Here is a 22053-nt window from a genome sequence, read left to right on the forward strand (position 1 = left end):
TCAGTAGAAATAACACTCCCATTCGCATTAGGTTTTTACGTTCTGCGGGGGTGTTTTTTCCTGGTAATACCACCTTGTCAGGGTCGTTCGATTGAGTTTCAGGTTATGGTGGATTGTGGTTCTGCACTTAATTTGATTGATCAACAATTTCTTGAAAAGTATAAGTTTGATTCTGAACCTTTGTCGCCTCCTTTTCCTGTGGTGGCGATTGATAATACTCCCCTGGAGCATGGAGGCATTCTTCAAAAGGTCACTGGGTTTCCGCTTACTATGAATATGGAACATCAGGAGCAGATTGACTTATTTGTACTTGCTAAGTTGCCTTCCCCGTTCATCCTGGGGTTGCCCTGGTTAAAAGTGCATAATCCTTTGCTGGACTGGTAGTCTGGTTCCATAAGATCCTGGGGTCAGGGGTGTTATGGTAAGTGTTGTAATGTTCACATTGCGGCTGTTGTGAAGGGGGAGTCACCTGAACCCATTCAGGATTTTTGGAGGGTTTTTTCGGAGGTGGAGTGGAAAGCTTTACCACCTCATAGAGGTTACGATTGCGCTATTGAGTTCGTCCCTGATGCTAAGAGGCGGTTGTTCAATCTGACAATTCCCGAGAGGGAGGCTTTGGAGGAGTACCTTCAGACAAGTTTAGCTGCAGGTCACATAAGACCCTCTAAGTCTCCTGTGGCGGTTGGGTTCTTTTTGTCAAAAAGAAGGATGGGGGTCTTAGGCCATGTCTGGATTTTTGGGAGATGAATAAGATCATGGGGGCAATCCTTACCCATTACCACTTGATCCGGATTTGTTTAACCAATTGACCGGAGCTAAATGGTTTTCTAAGATTGACCTTCGTGGGGCATATGATTTGCTGCTGGTGAAGAACGGAGATGAATGGAAGACAGCTTTTAACACCCCGGAAGGTCATTTTGAGTGTTTGGTGATGCCTTTTGGGCTTACTAACACCCCTGCAGTTTTTCAAAATTTCATTACTTAAGAAGGCGGACACGCCTGATAAGCAGGCGAAGCCTACTGTTCCTCCTATTGATGAGGACGGTGAATTTGAGATTTCTCGCATTTTGGATTCCAGGTGGCATAGAGGGAGATTACAGTATCTTGTGTCCTGGAGAGGTTTCGGCCCTGAGGATAATTCCTGGGTGAAGGCCGAGGACGTCTCGGCCTCAAGGCTAATTAAGGCTTTTCACAGGACATTTCCTTGTAAGGCTCGGTCTAGAGGATCCGGAGGATCCTCGTAAAAGGGGAGGTACTGTTAGAATCTATGTTGTTTTACTTTTGGCCATCTCGCTGTGGTTTGCTGGCTTCTAGTCTTTTCCTCTGATGCTGGATGTCTTGGTCACGTGATCTCCTCACTCTTTATTACTCAGCACCTGTCTTCCATACCCCGCTGGACATCAGTGTTATGCTTGTGCTCTGGCTAAGTAGACTTGTTTAGTTCTTTATGCTTTGGACAATTGATCCTGGCACTTCTTGTTCCACCAGTTTAGTTCCCTTTAATCTTTGTTTCTGCAACTAACTTTTCTGTTAGGAGGTCTCCTGCTTTTGCTCACATTCCATAGATCTTTTAGGGACCCCTTTCCCCTTCCTTCGGGTCTTCGTTTGAGTTCAGTGCAGGAGTTTCGCTGGGGCTATTCACAAGGAATAGGGCACCCACCTCAGCATAGGGTTTAGCTGAGTCTCAGTGCAGGGACAGATTTTCTCCCCTATTCCTTAGCTCTAAGTTGCAGAACATAACACCTCCCACATGGAGACAAGAGTAAGCGACTCAACTGGGAGCCGAAAAGCAACAGCAGGTCCCCGGACTGAGGAGTAAAATGTAGAATATTTGGCTGTAACAGAATCAGATTGTTCCTGAAGTGCCGGAGAGCGGCAGAATAATGAGGGTAGCAGGGCAGTGACGCCCGGTGGAGGGTCTGGCAGGTCTGGGGCTACATTTCAGCAGATGGAGATGTGCATTTGGTATCCTCAATGCTGAGAAATCCAGGAGACACATAGCCATCATGTAATACCATCAGGAGGCGTCTGATCGACTCCAAATTCATTCTACAGCTGGACAACAACCCTCAACATCCAGCCAATATCAGTAATAATAAGGAGTCCTGGGGGTGATGATCTGGTCCCGGTGCCCTGATCTCTCATCATCCCTTCTGTCTGAGATCACATGAAGATACAGAAGGATCCACACAAGCCTCATATGTTAGAACCCTCCTGTTTGTTTTTTCCATCTTGTGTTTTGCGGTCACATGACCATCTGCCTTTATATTCCAGCTCCGCCTTTTGGCTGTGCTGGACTTCAGTGTTGTTTGACTGTTTTGCTAGCCAGGTGCTCCAGTGCCTATATCTCTCAGTTCGCTTGGTCCTTTGGGACCTCTAGTACCTTTTTGTCAGTTTATCTTTTGTTTTCTGCAACAACTTTCTCTGTTTAGGAGGTGTCCCATTTTTGTTCCAGTCCTTAGTTCTTTTAGGGATCCCTTCCCTTTATTCTATAGGTCTTCGTTCAGACTAGCCTAGGACTAAGGCAGGTCTGTTTGCTAGGAACAGGCTGCCCGCTACATTGTAGGGATTCAGCTTAGTCTTACTGTAGGGATAGCTTTCCCCTTCTTTCCTTAGTTCTTGTTTGCAGATCATAACAGTGAGTCCAGCCCAAAAAAAAAAAAATTTTTAAGGAAATATTATACGGGGATCAGTATGGCTTCCGTCCAGGATTTGGCTCATCGCTTGCAGGGGTTGACTCTGAAGGTGGCCGAGCTCCAGCAACACGTGAGTAGCTGTTCTGGAGCGCATTTTGTGGAACCCAAGGTAGGATTGCCGGATGATTTTTATGGTAAACAGCAAGATTTTTTTTCCTTTAAAAATGCTTGATTGTTATATTTTCGTTTGAGACCAAGGTCCTCTGGGAATGAATCACAGCGTATTGGTTTTATTATGTCACTTTTGCGCAATGAACCACAGGGGTGGGCCTTTTCTCTCCAACCTAATGATCTGTGTTTAAGGTCTGTTGAAGAATTTTTTTCTGCTATGGGCTATTATACACTGCTCAAAAAATAAAGGGAACACTTAAACAACAGAATATAACTCCAAGTACATCAAACTTCTGTGAAATCAAACTGTCCACTTAGGAAGCAACACTGATTGACAATCAATTTCTCATGCTGTTGTGCAAATGGAATATACAATAAATGAAAATTATTGGCAATTATCAAGACACCCTCAATAAAGGAGTGGTTCTGCAGGTGGGGACCACAGACCACATCTCAGCACCAATGCTTTCTGGCTGATGTTTTGGTCACTTTTGAAGGTTGGTAGTGCTTTCACACTCATGGTAGCATGAGACAGACTCTACAACCCACAGAAGTTGCTCAGGTAGTGCAGCTCATCCAGGATGGCACATCAATGCGAGCTGTGGCAAGAAGGTTTGCTGTGTCTGTCAGCGTAGTGTCCAGAGGCTGGAGGCGCTACCAGGAGACAGGCCAGTACACCAGGAGACGTGGAGGGGGCCGTAGAAGGGCAACAACCCAGCAGCAGGACCGCTACCTCTGCCTTTGTGCAAGGATGAACAGGAGGATCACTGCCAGAGCCCTGCAAAATGACCTCCAGCAGGCCACAAATGTGCATGTGTCTACACAAACGGTTAGAAACCGACTCCATGAGGGTGGCATGAGGGCCCGATGTCCACAGATGGGGGTTGTACTCACACGCTTGGCATTTGCCACAGAACACCAGGATTGGTAAAGTGGCCACTGGCGCCCCGTGCTCTTCACAGATGAAAGCAGGTTCACACTGAGCACATGTGACAGACGTGACAGAGTCTGTAGACGCCGTGGAGAGTGATCTGCAGCCTGCAACATCCTTCAGCATGACCGGTTTGGCAGTGGGTCAGTAATGGTGTGGGGTGGCATTTCTTTGGAGGTACGCACAGCCCTCCATGTGCTCGCCAGAGGTAGCCTGACTGCCATTAGGTACCGAGATGAGATCCTCAGACCCCTTGTGAGACCATATGCTGGTGCGGTTGGCCCTGGGTTCCTCCTAATGCAGGACAATGCCAGACCTCATGTGGCTGGAGTGGGTCAGCAGTTCCTGCAAGATGAAGGAATTGAAGCTATGGAGTGGCCCGCCCGTTCTCCAGACCTGAATCCGATTGATCACATCTGGGACATCATGTCTCGCTCCATCCACCAACGTCACGTTGCACCACAGAGTGTCCAGGAGTTGGCGGATGCTTTAGTCCAGGTCTGGGAGGAGATCCCACAGGAGACCATCCGCAACCTCATCCGGAGCATGCCCAGGCAATGCAGGGAGGTCATACAGGCACGTGGAGGCCACACACAATACTCAGCCTCATCAGGAGCATGCCCAGGCGTTGTAGGGAGGTCACACAGGCACGTGGAGGCCACACACAATACTCAGCCTCATCAGGAGCATGCCCAGGCATTGTAGGGAGGTCATACAGGCACGTGGAGGCCACACACAATACTCAGCCTCATCAGGAGCATGCCCAGGCGTTGTAGGGAGGTCATACAGGCACGTGGAGGCCACACACAATACTCAGCCTCATCAGGAGCATGCCCAGGCGTTGTAGGGAGGTCATACAGGCACGTGGAGGCCACACACAATACTCAGCCTCATCAGGAGCATGCCCAGGCGTTGTAGGGAGTTCATACAGGCACGTGGAGGCCACACACAATACTGAACCTCATCAGGAGCACGCCCAGGCGTTGTAGGGAGATCATACAGGGACGTGGAGGCCACACACAATACTCAGCCTCATCAGGAGCATGCCCAGGCGTTGTAGGGAGGTCATACAGGCACGTGGAGGCCACACACAATACTCAGCCTCATCAGGAGCATGCCCAGGCGTTGTAGGGAGGTCATACAGGCACGTGGAGGCCACACACAATACTCAGCCTCATCAGGAGCATGCCCAGGCGTTGTAGGGAGTTCATACAGGCACGTGGAGGCCACACACAATACTGAACCTCATCAGGAGCACGCCCAGGCGTTATAGGGAGATCATACAGGCACGTGGAGGCCACACACAATACTCAGCCTCATCAGGAGCATGCCCAGGCGTTGTAGGGAGGTCATACAGGCACGTGGAGGCCACACACAATACTCAGCCTCATCAGGAGCATGCCCAGGCGTTATAGGGAGATCATACAGGCACGTGGAGGCCACACACAATACTCAGCCTCATCAGGAGCATGCCCAGGCGTTGTAGGGAGGTCATACAGGCACGTGGAGGCCACACACAATACTCAGCCTCATTGTGACTTGTGTTAAGGACATTACATCACAGTTGGATCGGCCTGTAGTGGGTTTTCCACTGTTATTTTGGGGGTGACTCCACATCCAGGCCTCCATTGGTTAATAAATGTGATTTCCATTGATGATTTTTGTGTGATTTTGTTGTCAGCACATTCAGCTTTGTACAGAACAAAGTATTCAATGAGAAGATTTCATCCATTCACATCTAGGAGGGGGGATTTCAGGGGTCCCTTTATTTTTTTGAGCAGTGTATGATGATCCTGATCGAATCTCATCTGCTGAGGCAGATCTCAGGCGTTTGAATCAGGGGTCAGATGATGCTGAGATTTATTGCACACACTTTAGAAGGTGGGCCTCTGAAGTCAGATGGAATGATCCTGCTCTGAAATGTATATTTTTTGCTGGTCTGAGTGAAAGGGTTAAGGTTTTGCTAATTGCATTCCCCGCACCTAAGACTCTGCAGGATGCCATGCAATTAGCTGTTCCTGTGGACAGAAGACTGAGATCTAGGCAGAATGAGGTAAAGACTCCTGTAATGCCAGGTCCTAGTCCCCAGAAAATCTGCTCAGACGGCGGAGAACCAATGGAGGTTGGGGCGATGTTACTCCGACCTCAGGAAAGAGACCGGAGGTTCGCCGAGGGAGTGTGTCTTTATTGTGGTAAAGCTGACCATTTGATTAAGTATTGTGAGCTTCATTTAAGTAAAGAAAAAAAAAAGGTCAGTTACGCCCGTATAGCTTGTTTACGCTCTGCAGGAGTATTTCTTTCTGGGAGTACTACTCTGCAGGGAGATTTGATTGAATTTCAGGTATTTGTGGATTGTGGTTCAACACTTAATGTGATTGATAAAGGGTTTTTGGAAAAACTTAATTTGAAATCCAAACCTTTGCCTATTTCTGTGGTTGCAATTGATAACACTCCCTTGAAATGTATTACTCACAAGACTGCTGCATTTCCCCTCACTATCAATGGAGTTCACCAAGAAATTTTGGACTTGGTTGTTTTGGATAATTTGCCCTCTCCAGTTGTTCTAGGATTGCCTTGGTTAAAACTGCTCAATCCTTTGCTGGACTGGTCTACTAATGTGATTAAGTCTTGGAGTCCGAAGTGCTATGATAAATGTTGTAACGGCATTGCGGCGGTGGAAAAAGGGGAATTACCGGTACCTATTCAGGATTTTTGGAGGGTTTTTTCGGAGGAGGAGTCACAAGTTTTACCTCCTCATAGGGATTATGATTGCACCATTGAGTTTGTTCCAGGTGCTACTCTTCCCGAGAGTCGCTTGTTTAATCTGACTATCCCTGAAAGAAAGGTCTTGGAGGAGTACATACAGACTAGCCTGGCTGCTGGTCACATTAGACCTTCTAAGTCGCCTGTGGCAGTTGGATTCTTCTTTGTTAAAAAAAAGGACGGCGGTTTACGTCCATGTCTGGATTTTCGTGAAATTAATAAGATTACCGTACGCAATTCCTACCCATTGCCGTTAATTCCTGACTTGTTTAACCAGTTAGTGGGGGCCAAGTGGTTCTCTAAGATTGATCTCCGGGGGGCATACAATTTGTTAGGTGTGAAGGAGGGTGATGAATGGAAGACTGCTTTTAACACTCCGGTGAGTCATTTTGAGAATCTGGTGATGCCTTTCGGTCTTACCAATGCACCTGCATTTTTTCAGAACCTCATTAATGACGTCCTGAGACCTCTGATTGGTAAGAATGTGGTTGTGTATTTGGATGACATTTTGATTTATTCACCAGATCTGGAGTCCCGTTGGCGGAGGGTACGTGAAGTTTTGCAGTTATTGAGTGATAATTCACTTTTTGCTAAGCTGGAGAAATGTGAGTTCGCTGTACAGAGAATTAGTTTTTTGGGCTCCATTGTCTCCAGCGAGGGCTTTGAGATGGACCCGGTGAAGGTTCAGGCTGTGCAGGAATGGCCTAGGCCTATTGGTTTGAAATCTGTACAGAGATTTTGGGGTTTTGGCAATTATTACAGGAAATTCATTAAGAAGTTTTCTGTAATTGTTAAGCCTCTAACCGATCTCACCAGGAAAGGTGTGAATACGGCCCAGTGGTCTTCTGAGGCCATTGAAGCGTTTGAGTATCTCAAAGAGAGGTTCAGTTCTGCCCCTATCCTTATGCAGCCTGATGAGACCAAGCCTTTTTTGGTTGAGGTCGATGCTTCATCGGTGGGGGTCGGAGCAGTTTTGTCTCAGGAGAACAAGTGTGGAGTACATCCTTGTGCCTTCTTTTCGAAAAAAAATTCGGCAACCAAACTGAATTATGATGTTGGAAATCGGGAGTTGCTGGCTATTAAACTCGCGTTTGAACATTGGCGTCATTTTTTGGAAGGCGCTAGATTTCCTATTCAGGTTTTCACAGATCATAAGAATTTTATCTATCTGGATGCCGCCAAGCGCTTGAATGCCCGTCAAGCTAGGTGGGCACTTTTTTTTTTCTCGTTTTCATTTTTCTGTTACCTATATCCCTGGTACTAAGAATGTTAAAGCCGATGCTTTATCTCGCAGCTTCTCTCCTACGGTCGGTGCCGAGGAGGAGGAGAGCATTTTACAGAAAGGAGTTGTGGTGGCGGCATTGGACTCCGTTTTGGAGGATGAGATTCTTAAAGCTCAAGATGATGCCCCATCTAACACTCCCCATGGGTGGTTGTTCGTGTCTAGAGCCTTTAGGAGAGATTTGTTTGTGGAGTGTCATGAGTCTCGGTTGGCAGGTCATCCAGGAATTTCGGAGACTAAGAGACTTATCAGTCGCAGTTTTTGGTGGCCTGGATGGCAGAAGGAAGTCATCAAGTGGGTGCGTCAATGTACTGTGTGTGCTAGGTCAAAGGCTTCACATACTCCTGCTGCGGGGTTGCTTTGCTCTCTGGAGGTTCCTAGTGCGCCTTGGACGCATCTCACTATGGATTTTATTACGATCTTCCTGTGTCCGAGGGTTTACTGTCATCTGGGTGGTCGTGGACCATTTTAGTAAGATGTGTCATTTGGTTCCATTCATTAAGTTGCCCTGCGCCAAGACACTCGCTAAGGCGTTTGTTAAGGAGATTGTCAAGCTCCATGGTGTTCCTACTGACATTGTTTCTGATAGGGGACCTCAGTTTGTGGCTCGCTTTTGGCGTGCCTTTTGTGACAGGTTGGGAGTCCATTTGTCATTTTCGTCTGGTTATCATCCTGAGTCTAATGGACAGACTGAAAGAAAGAACCAGGATGTTGAGCAGTTTTTGCGTTGTTTTGTGGTGGACAATCAGGAGGGGTGGTCTGAGTTTCTGCCTCTCGCAGAATTTGCTCTTAACAGTCATACATCCTCCTCTGCTGGGTGTTCTCCTTTTTTTTGTTGTACTGGGAGACATCCGTTTTTTGGTTCGTTCTCCAAATTGGGGCCGGCGGTGCTGGAGGAGGAGAATTTTTCCGGTGATTTGGAGAGAGTTTGGACTAATGTACGTTGCAACCTTCAAGAGGCTAACAAGAAGTCCAAGAAGTATTTTGACAGGAAACGTAAGGATGTTTTGTTTACTGTGGGTGACATGGTTTGGTTGTCTTCGAAGAACCTGCGGTTGAGGATTCCCTCTAAAAAACTGGGTCCTAAGTTTGTGGGTCCATTTAAGGTGCTTCAGGTTGTTAACCCGTCTTCTGTCAGGTTGGAGGTTCCTACTTCCTGGAAGATTAATCCGGTGTTTCATGTTTCCTTGTTGAAAAAGGCTGACGTATCTGATAAGGACGCCACTGTCACAGTTCCTCCGGTGGTGGAAGACGGCGAATATGAAATTTCTCGTATCCTGAATTCTAGATGGCATAGAGGGAGATTACAGTATCTTGTCTCCTGGAAGGGTTTTGGTCCCGAAGACAACTCCTGGGTAAGAGCGGATGATGTATCTGCTCCTAGGCTTGTTAAAGCTTTCCACAGGAGGTTTCCGGATAGGCCTGGGTGTCAGGAAAAACACTTGGTCAGACCTTGCAGCCCTCTGGCGCCCCCTTATCCTGCTGGTCAAACACGGTATTGACCAAGGATAAGCACGGGCGCAGCTGCTCTAATTTATGTCGACTATTGTGGCACGTGATGTGACAGGGCGTATATATACCACCAGTTCCTTCCAGGAACGTATATATACCTCAGTCCAGCCACCCTCAAACCACAATATCACATAAATACTGGTATACTGCCACCACCGATCGCTTAACAGGTGGATCGGGTACCCGTTAGGTAATGTGAATTAGCGGGTGAGGAACGTGTTTGCTCGACATAGAACAAGAAGAAGAAAGCTGGTAAATAATAATGATTTACTCCCGAAAGTGGGCAGTGTTTACAAAAGATATACAAGATATTATAAAAGAGACAATTTACATATATGCATAAAACAGTTATTAAAATAAAAGGGATAAGTAATAGCAAAACCTGCGCCACGAGGTGATGGTCTCAGATTCTGTGGGGGGACGGCTCCCCAGAAATTAAATGTGATTCTTCCACGCAGCGAGGAGTGCATGCGTCTGACGTCCCAGGTAAGAATGAAGTAAAATGGCCGTTCTGGTTTTTAGTAAGGGGCCAAAACTCTAGGAGACACCCATGTTGTTTACCTCACATGGGGGCTCGGTTTTGTGAACCCACCCAGCTGCATGAGACATAAAAATCCTTCAGATTTCATATCTTGGTATGGGGGTGTCCCACATCCAAGATGGAGACATCATGTTTGCCGTCACCAATATTCATGAAGATGGATATCAAATATGATATCTCTATGACACTCAGAAGCTCAGAACCCATTTCCCAGGTTCCTGGTGGTCTTCCAGCCACGAAAACCACACCATCACAATTGGAAAAAGGTGAACATCTCAAAAATGTGGTCCCTGTGTTTGTGACAGTCATGGGCATTATTAAAATCAACATTAAAAGTTTGTACAGTTAGACAATAGAATTTTGGAGGGAAAATCCAGGGTATACCAGTATGCTTGCTGACGTTTTATGGCGGTAATAAAAATTCCTTGTTAGGGGGAAAGCAAGAGTGAGTTCTATGTAGCCTCTTCCAAATGAGCAGGGGGTGGAGATTTAAAACATCTCTCATTTTTAAAACTAGGACAAAAATACATTCTGCCTGACACTGGGCCTGGAGGATCCGGAGGATCCTCTTAAAAGAGGGGGTACTGTTAGAACCCTCCTGTTTGTTTTTTCCATCTTGTGTTTTGCGGTCACGTGACCATCTGCCTTTATATTCCAGCTCCGCCCTCCTGGCTGTGCTGGACTTCAGTGTTGTTTGACTGTTTTGCTAGCCAGGTGCTCCGGTGCCTATATCTCTCAGTTCGCTTGGTCCTTCTGGGACCTCTAGTACCTTTTTGCCAGTTTATCTTTTGTTTTCTGCAACAACTTTCTCTGTTCAGGAGGTGTCCCATTTTTGTTCCAGTCCTTAGAATAAAGGGAAGGGGTCCCTAAAAGAACTATCGGTCTTCGTTCAGACTAGCCGAGGACGAAGGCGGGTCTGTTCGCAAGGAACAGGCAGCACGCTACATCGTAGGGATTCAGCTTAGTCTTACTGTAGGGACAGCTTTCCCCTATCTTTCCTTAGTTCTTGTTTGCAGATCATAACATCATACACAGAAGATCTGGGGGAAGTTCTCCAAGATGTTTGGCACAAGATCCTCCATAACCGGTGTACAAGTGACGAGAAGATGTGATGGAGGCAACGTGCGGTCATCAGATACTAATGATTGAGGTAACGGCGATCACCAGATACTGATGATGGAGGCAACGGACAGCCACCGGATACTGATGATGGAGGCGTCAGACGGTCACCAGATACTGATGATGGAGATGATGGGTGGTCACCAGATACTTATGATGGAGGTGACGGGCGGTCACCAGATACTGATGATGGAGGTGACGGGCGGTCACCAGATACTGATGATGGAGATGACGGGCGGTCACCAGATACTTATGATGGAGATGACGGGATGTCACCAGATACTGATGATGGAGGCGATGGGCAGTCACCAGATGCTTATGATGGAGGTGACGGGCGGTCACCAGATACTGATGATGGAGGTGACGGGCGGTCACCAGATACTGATGATGGAGGAGACGGGCGGACACTAGATACTGATGATGGAGGTGAAGGGCGGTCACCAGATACTGATGGGGTTTACATTTCTTTTTTCACTTTGTATTTTGTGACCTGATAATAATCTATTAACCCTTCTATTGATGGAGGCCTCTTACTTTCTCACTCTGCAGCATGTTTTCCAAACCTGCCTATGACTTTTGCACAGTTTTTTAGGTCATAGTATTTGGTAGGTGGAGTTGGAGGGACTTACGGTTTCCGTGCAGTGTGGCATCAGTCAGTTTTCCCACCGCAGTGAGGACCCGCTGTATGTCGGTCTGTAGAGCGTCCACTGTTGGCACAGACATGAGGCGTTAGGATCTTTCTCCTATAACCTTTCTCTACTTCCCGTTATAATGACCGATGTTATTCTTTCTGCACCCATCATCCTCATGTGAATATAGCAGCTATCAGGAGACAGCAGAATGTGAGGGAGGAGGGGGACGCAGCTGCAGGTGGTCTCAATGTGTCTGTGAGGAGAGACCTTAAATCCTCTACATCTGGAGATAAGAATCAACTTCACACTGTGAGAAGCCAACGCAATCAGCTGAAAATGTACACAGAGAGAGACCGGTCCTATAATACAACATACACATACAGACCGGTCATATAATACTACATACACATAGAGACCGGTCATATAATACTACATACACATAGAGACCGGTCATATAATACAACATACACAGAGAGACCGGTCCTATAATACAACATACACATACAGACCGGTCATATAATACTACATACACATAGAGACCGGTCATATAATACTACATACACATACAGACCGGTCATATAATACTACATACACATAGAGACCGGTCATATAATACTACATATACATAGAGACCGGTCATATAATACAACATACACATAGAGACCGGTCATATAATACTACATACACAGAGAGACCAGTCCTATAATACAACATACACATAGAGACCGGTCCTATAATACTACATACACAGAGAGACCGGTCCTATAATACTACATACACATACAGACCGGTCATATAATACTACATACACATAGAGACCGGTCATATAATACTACATACACATAGAGACCGGTCATATAATACAACATACACAGAGAGACCGGTCCTATAATACTACATACACATACAGATCGGTCATATAATACTACATACACATAGAGACCGGTCATATAATACTACATACACATAGAGACCGGTCATATAATACAACATACACATAGAGACCGGTCATATAATACTACATACACAGAGAGACCAGTCCTATAATACAACATACACATAGAGACCGGTCCTATAATACTACATACACATAGAGACCGGTCATATAATACTACATACACAGAGAGACCAGTCCTATAATACAACATACACATAGAGACCGGTCCTATAATACTACATACACATAGAGACCAGTCCTATAATACTACATACACATAGAGACCGGTCATATAATACTACATACACATAGAGACCGGTCATATAATACTACATACACATAGAGACTGGTCATATAATACTACATACACATAGAGACCGGTCATATAATACTACATACACATAGAGACCGGTCATATAATACAACATACACAGAGAGACCAGTCCTATAATACAACATACACATAGAGACCGGTCCTATAATACTACATACACATACAGATCGGTCATATAATACTACATACACATAGAGACCGGTCATATAATACTACATACACATAGAGACCGGTCATATAATACAACATACACAGAGAGACCAGTCCTATAATACAACATACACATAGAGACCGGTCCTATAATACTACATACACATACAGATCGGTCATATAATACTACATACACATAGAGACCGGTCATATAATACTACATACACATAGAGACCGGTCATATAATACAACATACACATAGAGACCGGTCATATAATACTACATACACAGAGAGACCAGTCCTATAATACAACATACACATAGAGACCGGTCCTATAATACTACATACACATAGAGACCGGTCATATAATACTACATACACAGAGAGACCAGTCCTATAATACAACATACACATAGAGACCGGTCCTATAATACTACATACACATAGAGACCAGTCCTATAATACTACATACACATAGAGACCGGTCATATAATACTACATACACATAGAGACCGGTCATATAATACTACATACACAGAGAGACCAGTCCTATAATACAACATACACATAGAGACTGGTCATATAATACTACATACACATAGAGACCGGTCCTATAATACTACATACACATAGAGACCGGTCCTATAATACTACATACACATAGAGACCGGTCCTATAATACTACATACACATAGAGACCGGTCATATATTACTACATACACATAGAGACCGGTCATATAATACTACATACACATAGAGACTGGTCATATAATACTACATACACATAGAGACTGGTCCTATAATACTACATACACATAGAGACCAGTCCTATAATACTACATACACATAGAGACCGGTCATATAATACTACATACACATAGAGACCGGTCATATAATACTACATACACAGAGAGACCAGTCCTATAATACAACATACACATAGAGACCGGTCCTATAATACTACATACACATAGAGACCGGTCATATAATACTACATACACAGAGAGATCAGTCCTATAATACAACATACACATAGAGACCGGTCCTATAATACTACATACACATAGAGACCGGTCCTATAATACTACATACACATAGAGACCGGTCATATAATACTACATACACATAGAGACCGGTCATATAATACTACATACACATAGAGACTGGTCATATAATACTACATACACATAGAGACCGGTCATATAATACTACATACACATAGAGACCGGTCATATAATACTACATACACATAGAGACCGGTCATATAATACTACATCCATGTAGAGACTGGTCATATAATACTACATCCATGTAGAGACTGGTCATATAATACAACATACACATAGAGACCGGTCATATAATACTACATACACATAGAGACCGGTCATATAATACTACATACACATAGAGACCGGTCATATAATACTACATCCATGTAGAGACTGGTCATATAATACTACATCCATGTAGAGACTGGTCATATAATACTACATCCATGTAGAGACCGGTCATATAATACTACATACACATAGAGACCGGTCATATAATACTACATCCATGTAGAGACTAGTCATATAATACTACATCCATGTAGAGACTAGTCATATAATACTACATCCATGTAGAGACCGGTCATATAATACTACATACACATAGAGACCGGTCATATAATACAACATACACATACAGACCGGTCATATAATACTACATACACATAGAGACCGGTCATATAATACTACATACACATAGAGACCGGTCATATAATACTACATACACATAGAGACCGGTCATATAATACTACATACACATACAGACCGGTCATATAATACTACATCCATGTAGAGACTAGTCATATAATGCTACATCCATGTAGAGACTAGTCATATAATACTACATGCACATAGAGACCGGTCATATAATACAACATACACATAGAGACTGTTAGAACCTTGCTCTTAGGTTTTTTCCTTTGCTGGTCACATGACCTTGTTGGCCTATTTAATCCTGCTCCGCCCTTCTGGCTTTGCTGGACTTCATTGTATATCTACTTTCTAGCTAGCCTGTGCTCTGTGTCTTGCTCTGTTAGTTTGCTTGGTTTTCTGACCTCTATGTTCTTTATATTTTGTTTGTTCGTCTGTCTGCTACTATTTCTGTTAGGAGGTGTCCCATATTCCTCCCAGTCCTTAGTACTTGTAGGGATTCCTCCCCCACATCTATAGGTCTTCGTACAGACTAGCTTAGGACTTTAGCAGGTCTGATCGCAGGATCAGGTTCCCTGTTACATCGTAGGGATTCAGCTGAGTTCTATCGTAGGGACAGATCTCCTCTCTTTCCTTAGCTCTGGTAGCAGAACATAACAGAGACCGGTCATATAATACAACATACACATAGAGACCGGTCATATAATACTACATACACAAAGAGACCGGTCATATAATACAACATACACATACAGACCGGTCATATAATACTACATACACATAGAGACCGGTCATATAATGCTACATCCATGTAGAGACTGGTTATATAATACTACATCCATGTAGAGACTGGTCATATAATACTACATCCATGTAGAGACCGGTCATATAATACTACATACACATAGAGACCGGTCATATAATACTACATCCATGTAGAGACCGGTCATATAATACTACATACACATAGAGACCGGTCATATAATACTACATCCATGTAGAGACTAGTCATATAATACTACATCCATGTAGAGACCGGTCATATAATACTTCATACACATAGAGACCGGTCATATAATACAACATACACATACAGACCGGTCATATAATACTACATACACATAGAGACCGGTCATATAATACTACATACACATAGAGACCGGTCATATAATACTACATACACATAGAGACCGGTCATATAATACAACATACACATACAAACCGGTCATATAATACTACATGCACATAGAGACCGATCATATAACACTACATGCATGTAGAGACTGGTCATATAATACTACATGCACATAGAGACCGGTCATATAATACTACATGCATGTAGAGACTAGTCATATAATACTACATGCATGTAGAGACTGGTCATATAATACTACATACACATAGAGACCGGTCATATAATACTACATACACATAGAGACCGGTCAAATAACACTACATCCATGTAGAGACTAGTCATATAATACTACATCCATGTAGAGACTGGTCATATAATACTACATGCACATAGAGACCGGTCATATAATACTACATCCATGTAGAGACTGGTCATATAATACTACATACACATAGAGACCGGTCATATAATACAACATACACATAGAGACCGGTCATATAATACTACATACACATAGAGACCGGTCATATAATACTACATACACATAGAGACCGGTCATATAATACTACATACACATAGAGACCGGTCATATAATACTACATACACATAGAGACTGGTCATATAATACTACATCCATGTAGAGACTGGTCATATAATACTACATCCATGTAGAGACTGGTCATATAATATTACAAACACATAGAGACCAGTCATATAATACTACATACACATAGAGACCGGTCATATAATACAACATACACATACAGACCGGTCATATAATACTACATGCACATAGAGACCGGTCATATAATACTACATGCATGTAGAGACTGGTCATATAATACTACATGCATGTAGAGACTGGTCATATAATACTACATACACATAGAGACCGGTCAAATAACACTACATCCATGTAGAGACTAGTCATATAATACTACATCCATGTAGAGACTGGTCATATAATACTACATGCACATAGAGACCGGTCATATAATACTACATCCATGTAGAGACTGGTCATATAATACTACATACACATAGAGACCGGTCATATAATACAACATACACATAGAGACCGGTCATATAATACTACATACACATAGAGACCGGTCATATAATACTACATACACATAGAGACCGGTCATATAATACTACATACACATAGAGACCGGTCATATAATACTACATACACATAGAGACCGGTCATATAATACTACATCCATGTAGAGACTGGTCATATAATACTACATCCATGTAGAGACTGGTCATATAATACTACATCCATGTAGAGACTGGTCATATAATATTACAAACACATAGAGACCGGTCATATAATACATACAAATATAGAGACCAGTTATAAACATGTAGACTGGTCATATAATACTACATCCATGTAGAGACCAGTCGTATAATAATATTACATCCACTTGGAGACCGGTCATATAATAGTACATCCATGTAGAGACCGGTCATATAATACTACATACACATAGAGACCAGTCATATAATACATACAAATATAGAGACCAGTTATAAACATGTAGACTGGTCATATAATACTACATCCATGTAGAGACCAGTCGTATAATAATATTACATCCACTTGGAGACCGGTCATATAATAGTACATCCATGTAGAGACCGGTCATATATTATTACATCTAGGGAGAGTTGTTACCACTTACCATTAGATACAGCAGAGAAGATCTCTTCCTGTTTTGTGCCGAGATCCTTCACATCCTTTTCTAGAGGAGAACACAGAGAACAGATGAATGACAAGATGGGAATGAAGAAGAACATCTTGCATCATGGGGAAAGTGTTTCTCGTGGTTGTCGTCCCTCAGCTCTTTGGAGACTTTGAGACTTTAGGAGTGTCTTCAACAAGAAAAGGTGGAAGTGATTGAGTTCTTGGTTCTCAGCTTCTCATGGATCCACCACAGAGATCCCCGCATATTTGTCAATGAAAGTAGAAAGAAGCTAAATAAGGAGGCAAACTCCTGACCTGTGCGGTGACCTCTACTTGGAGATGCCACAATGAAGGGAGGAAAGTGATGATTCAAGGCTGGATAAACAATCCTCTCCTATGTCTGAGGATGCAACAACTATCATCAGATCACAATACAACTATCAACCAGTTCATGATAACGCTACAACAATCATCTGATTATATCTATAACAATCAACCACTGTCTGATAACGCTACAAGAACCAGCGTCTGATAACGCTACAAGAACCAGCGTCTGATAACGCTACAAGAACCATCGTCTGATAACGCTACAAGAACCAGCGTCTGATAACACTACAAGAACCATCGTCTGATAACGCTGCAAGAACCAGCGTCTGATAACGCTACAAGAACCAGCGTCTGATAACGCTACAAGAACCAGCGTCTGATAACACTACAAGAACCATCGTCTGATAACGCTGCAAGAACCATCGTCTGATAACGCTACAAGAACCATCGTCTGATAACTCTACAAGAACCATCGTCTGATAACGCTACAAGAACCAGCGTCTGATAACGCTACAAGAACCATCATCTGATAACGCTACAAGAACCAGCGTCTGATAAAGCTACAAGAACCAGCGTCTCATAACGCTACAACAACCATGGTCTGATAGTCTGATAACGCTGCAAGAACCAGCGTCTGATAACGCTACAAGAACCATCGTCTGATAACGCTACAAGAACCAGCGTCTGATAACGCTACAAGAACCATCGTCTGATAACGCTGCAAGAACCAGCGTCTGATAACGCTACAAGAACCATCGTCTGATAACGCTGCAAGAACCAGCGTCTGATAACACTACAAGAACCATCGTCTGATAACGCTACAAGAACCAGCGTCTGATAACGCTACAAGAACCATCGTCTGATAACGCTACAAGAAGCATCGTCTGATAACACTACAAGAACCATCGTCTGATAACGCTGCAAGAACCATCGTCTGATAACGCTACAAGAACCATCGTCTGATAACTCTACAAGAACCATCGTCTGATAACGCTACAAGAACCAGCGTCTGATAACGCTACAAGAACCATCATCTGATAACGCTACAAGAACCAGCGTCTGATAAAGCTACAAGAACCAGCGTCTCATAACGCTACAACAACCATGGTCTGATAGTCTGATAACGCTGCAAGAACCAGCGTCTGATAACACTACAAGAACCATCGTCTGATAACGCTACAAGAACCATCGTCTGATAACGCTACAAGAACGAGCGTCTGATAACGCTACAAGAACCAGCGTCTGATAACGCTACAAGAACCATCGTCTGATAACGCTACAAGAACCATCGTCTGATAACGCTACAAGAACCAGCGTCTGATAACACTACAAGAACCAGCGTCTGATAACGCTACAAGAACCAGCGTCTGATAACGCTACAAGAACCATCGTCTGATAACGCTACAAGAAGCATTGTCTGATGACGCTACAAGAACCATCGTCTGATAACGCTACAAGAACCAGCGTCTGATAAAGCTACAAGAACCAGCGTCTCATAACGCTACAACAACCATGGTCTGATAGTCTGATAACGCTGCAAGAACCAGCGTCTGATAACGCTACAAGAACCATCGTCTGATAACGCTACAAGAACCAGCGTCTGATAACGCTACAAGAACCATCATCTGATAACGCTACAAGAACCAGCGTCTGATAACACTACAAGAACCAGCGTCTGATAACGCTACAAGAACCATCGTCTGATAACGCTACAAGAACCATCGTCTGATAACGCTACAAGAACCAGCGTCTGATAACACTACAAGAACCATCGTCTGATAACACTACAAGAACCATCGTCTGATAACGCTACAAGAACCATCGTCTGATAACGCTACAAGAACCATCGTCTGATAACGCTACAAGAACCATCGTCTGATAACGCTACAAGAACCATCGTCTGATAACGCTACAAGAACCAGCGTCTGATAATGCTACAAGAACCATCGTCTGATAACTAGTGTTGAGCATTCCGATACTGAAATATCGGGTATCGGCCGATATTCGCGGTATCGGAATTCCGATACTTAATTCCGATACTATTGCAATATCGTATACCGGAATCGGAAGTTCCCATAATGCAATGAGACATTTTCATTTTATTCAGCCAATGAGGATCCTAAGAAGTGTGGGCACATCCTGTTAGGCATGTAGGCATCTTAACTAATGGCATGGCTGTGATTGGCTGCTGAAATGATGTCATGATGCACTATAAAAGCCACCGCCGCCATTTTGAGCTCACTCTGCTGTGAATTCAGTTAGGGATAGGACGCTGTTGTTCTGAGGGACAGTTTTAGCTACCTATTTGCTCTATACTGCTTTACCCAAGCTACTTTCTAAATCACTGTGCCTTGCAGTGCTAGTGCACAGTTCCCTGTGCTGTTCACCGCTGTCTGCAAGGTCTGGTGTGTGAGTGCAGCTCACCCTGTAGTGTGTGCTTCAGCCACGTCTGGTTGTAGTGCACTCAGTGTGTGTCACTGCCTCATACATTGTCCTTTATTGCCAATTCATAATTTTTCCTGATATCTCCTATTAGTGTGGTGGTTCCATCCGTATTCAGCTAAATTGATTCCAAACACACTATATAGGAGTAGATAGAGGAGCCTTTCTGCAGCATTGGGCCCTGCAGCCCCAGCCAGATTAGTATTAGCCTATTTTTTGCAGCCTCATCTATTGCATTGTAGGTTACCTTCCTACATTGTAATAGCTACAAAAAGTTTGTGATACTATCGTTATTACATCTTTAGGCACATCCAGTGTCTTTTTGTGACAAAAAAAACCTAAATAAAGTTCACCAAACACTCCACTTTACAGTTGTGTAGGCCACATTAGCTCATATTAAAGTCTAGTCCACACTTTATAAAATTAGTGTTTCTTATACCTGTTAGCAGCTGTTCAGGAATAAGCACACTAAGCCCTTAGTACTTTTCTGCCTATCTTTATCAGTCTACCAAGATGAAGAAGGCAGGGAGTAAGGCATGTGGTCGTGGTCGTGGGCGTGGGCGTGGAGTTTCTGCAGGGAGAGGACGTGAGGATTCTGTGCCTGCAGGGAGAGGACGTGGGGATTCTGTGCCTGCTGCGGGCACCAGTGACTCAGCATCCCCCAGTTTTACCAGGGAACAGTCCTTTATGCGCAGCTTTGTAGGAGCTAGCCGTACCCCACTGCTGCGCGAGGACCAAATTGAAGCCGTTGTCGGATGGATGGCAGCTAACGCATCGACTTCAATTAGTTCCAGATCCTCTCAGGTCCTGAGCACTGAAGAGCACCCATCTGTCTCTTCACCACCTGCCAAATTGCCCAGGCAGTCAGAGAGCCCTGGACAGGAGCCATCTCTACTTCTGTTCTCTGAATCTCTTGGCTTGGAAAGAGGGGGCCAGCCAAGCAGAATTCGAGAATTTGAAGAAGAGGTAGTATGCAGTGATGCGCAACCATTTTGTCTCTCTGAATCTGAAGAGGCGGGTGGGCCAGTGCCTATGGTCAGCAGCACACCTCAGTACGCATCTGATGATGAGACTCAGGTGCCACTTTCTGGTGCGTACTGTGCTGTCGAGACTACCCAGGAGAAGCAGTTGTTTGAAGAGGGTGGTGTAGATGATGAGGTCCTTGACCCATCATGGCGTGAGGGACAGGAAGGTGGTGGGAGCAGCTCTGAGGAAGAGATTCCCCGAACGGCCCAAAAAGGAGGGAGAGGGAGGGGGCAGACTTGGTTGCCTGTAGCCTCCACTTCGGCACCCATTAGGAGCATGGCTCTTCCAAAATCCAAAGCGGGCGCTCCCAAGACTTGCAGTGCCTGGTCCTTTTTTGACACAGTTGCAGATGACATTTGCTTTGTCAAATGCAAGCTGTGTAATCAGAAGGTGAAAAGAGGGAAAAGTGTCAGCAACCTCAATACCACAAATATGTGGAAACATGTGCGGACCAAGCACGTGGTGGAGTTACACAAACACACTGAAGACCTAGGCCAACCTACAGCGCCACCTACCACCTCTTCAGCTCGTGTTGTAGCCTCTTCCTCCAGCTCACACACAGCTGGTTCGGCTTCCTCACAGGATCGCCATGGAAGAATCTCTGGCACTGTTGTACAGAGACACAGTGTAATTCCACCCACAGCACCACTTTCCCAGTCATCCTCACACTCCCAGGCCAGTCTACAGCCATCGTTAGCACAGGCATGGGAGAAAAGGCGCC

At 44.3% G+C, this 22053-nt stretch overlaps 1 protein-coding gene across 1 annotated transcript in view; it reads right to left on the bottom strand.

Annotated features, from left to right (window-relative positions):
* Positions 1-22053, bottom strand: part of LOC141167194 (asialoglycoprotein receptor 1-like) — a 230250-nt gene that overhangs the window by 58936 nt on the left and 149261 nt on the right. The window contains exons 6-7 of the mRNA XM_073654628.1: positions 17536-17595; positions 11585-11662 (exon numbers count right to left, since the gene is read on the bottom strand). Of these exons, the coding sequence (XP_073510729.1) occupies positions 11585-11662; positions 17536-17595 (138 nt within the window). The remainder of the gene's footprint in view (positions 1-11584; positions 11663-17535; positions 17596-22053) is intronic.

Source organism: Phyllobates terribilis, unplaced genomic scaffold (genome assembly GCF_046119375.1).
Source record: "Phyllobates terribilis strain yellow unplaced genomic scaffold, ASM4611937v1 Scaffold_11__3_contigs__length_659146591, whole genome shotgun sequence".
In the NCBI taxonomy this organism is placed as follows: Eukaryota; Metazoa; Chordata; class Amphibia; order Anura; family Dendrobatidae; genus Phyllobates; species Phyllobates terribilis.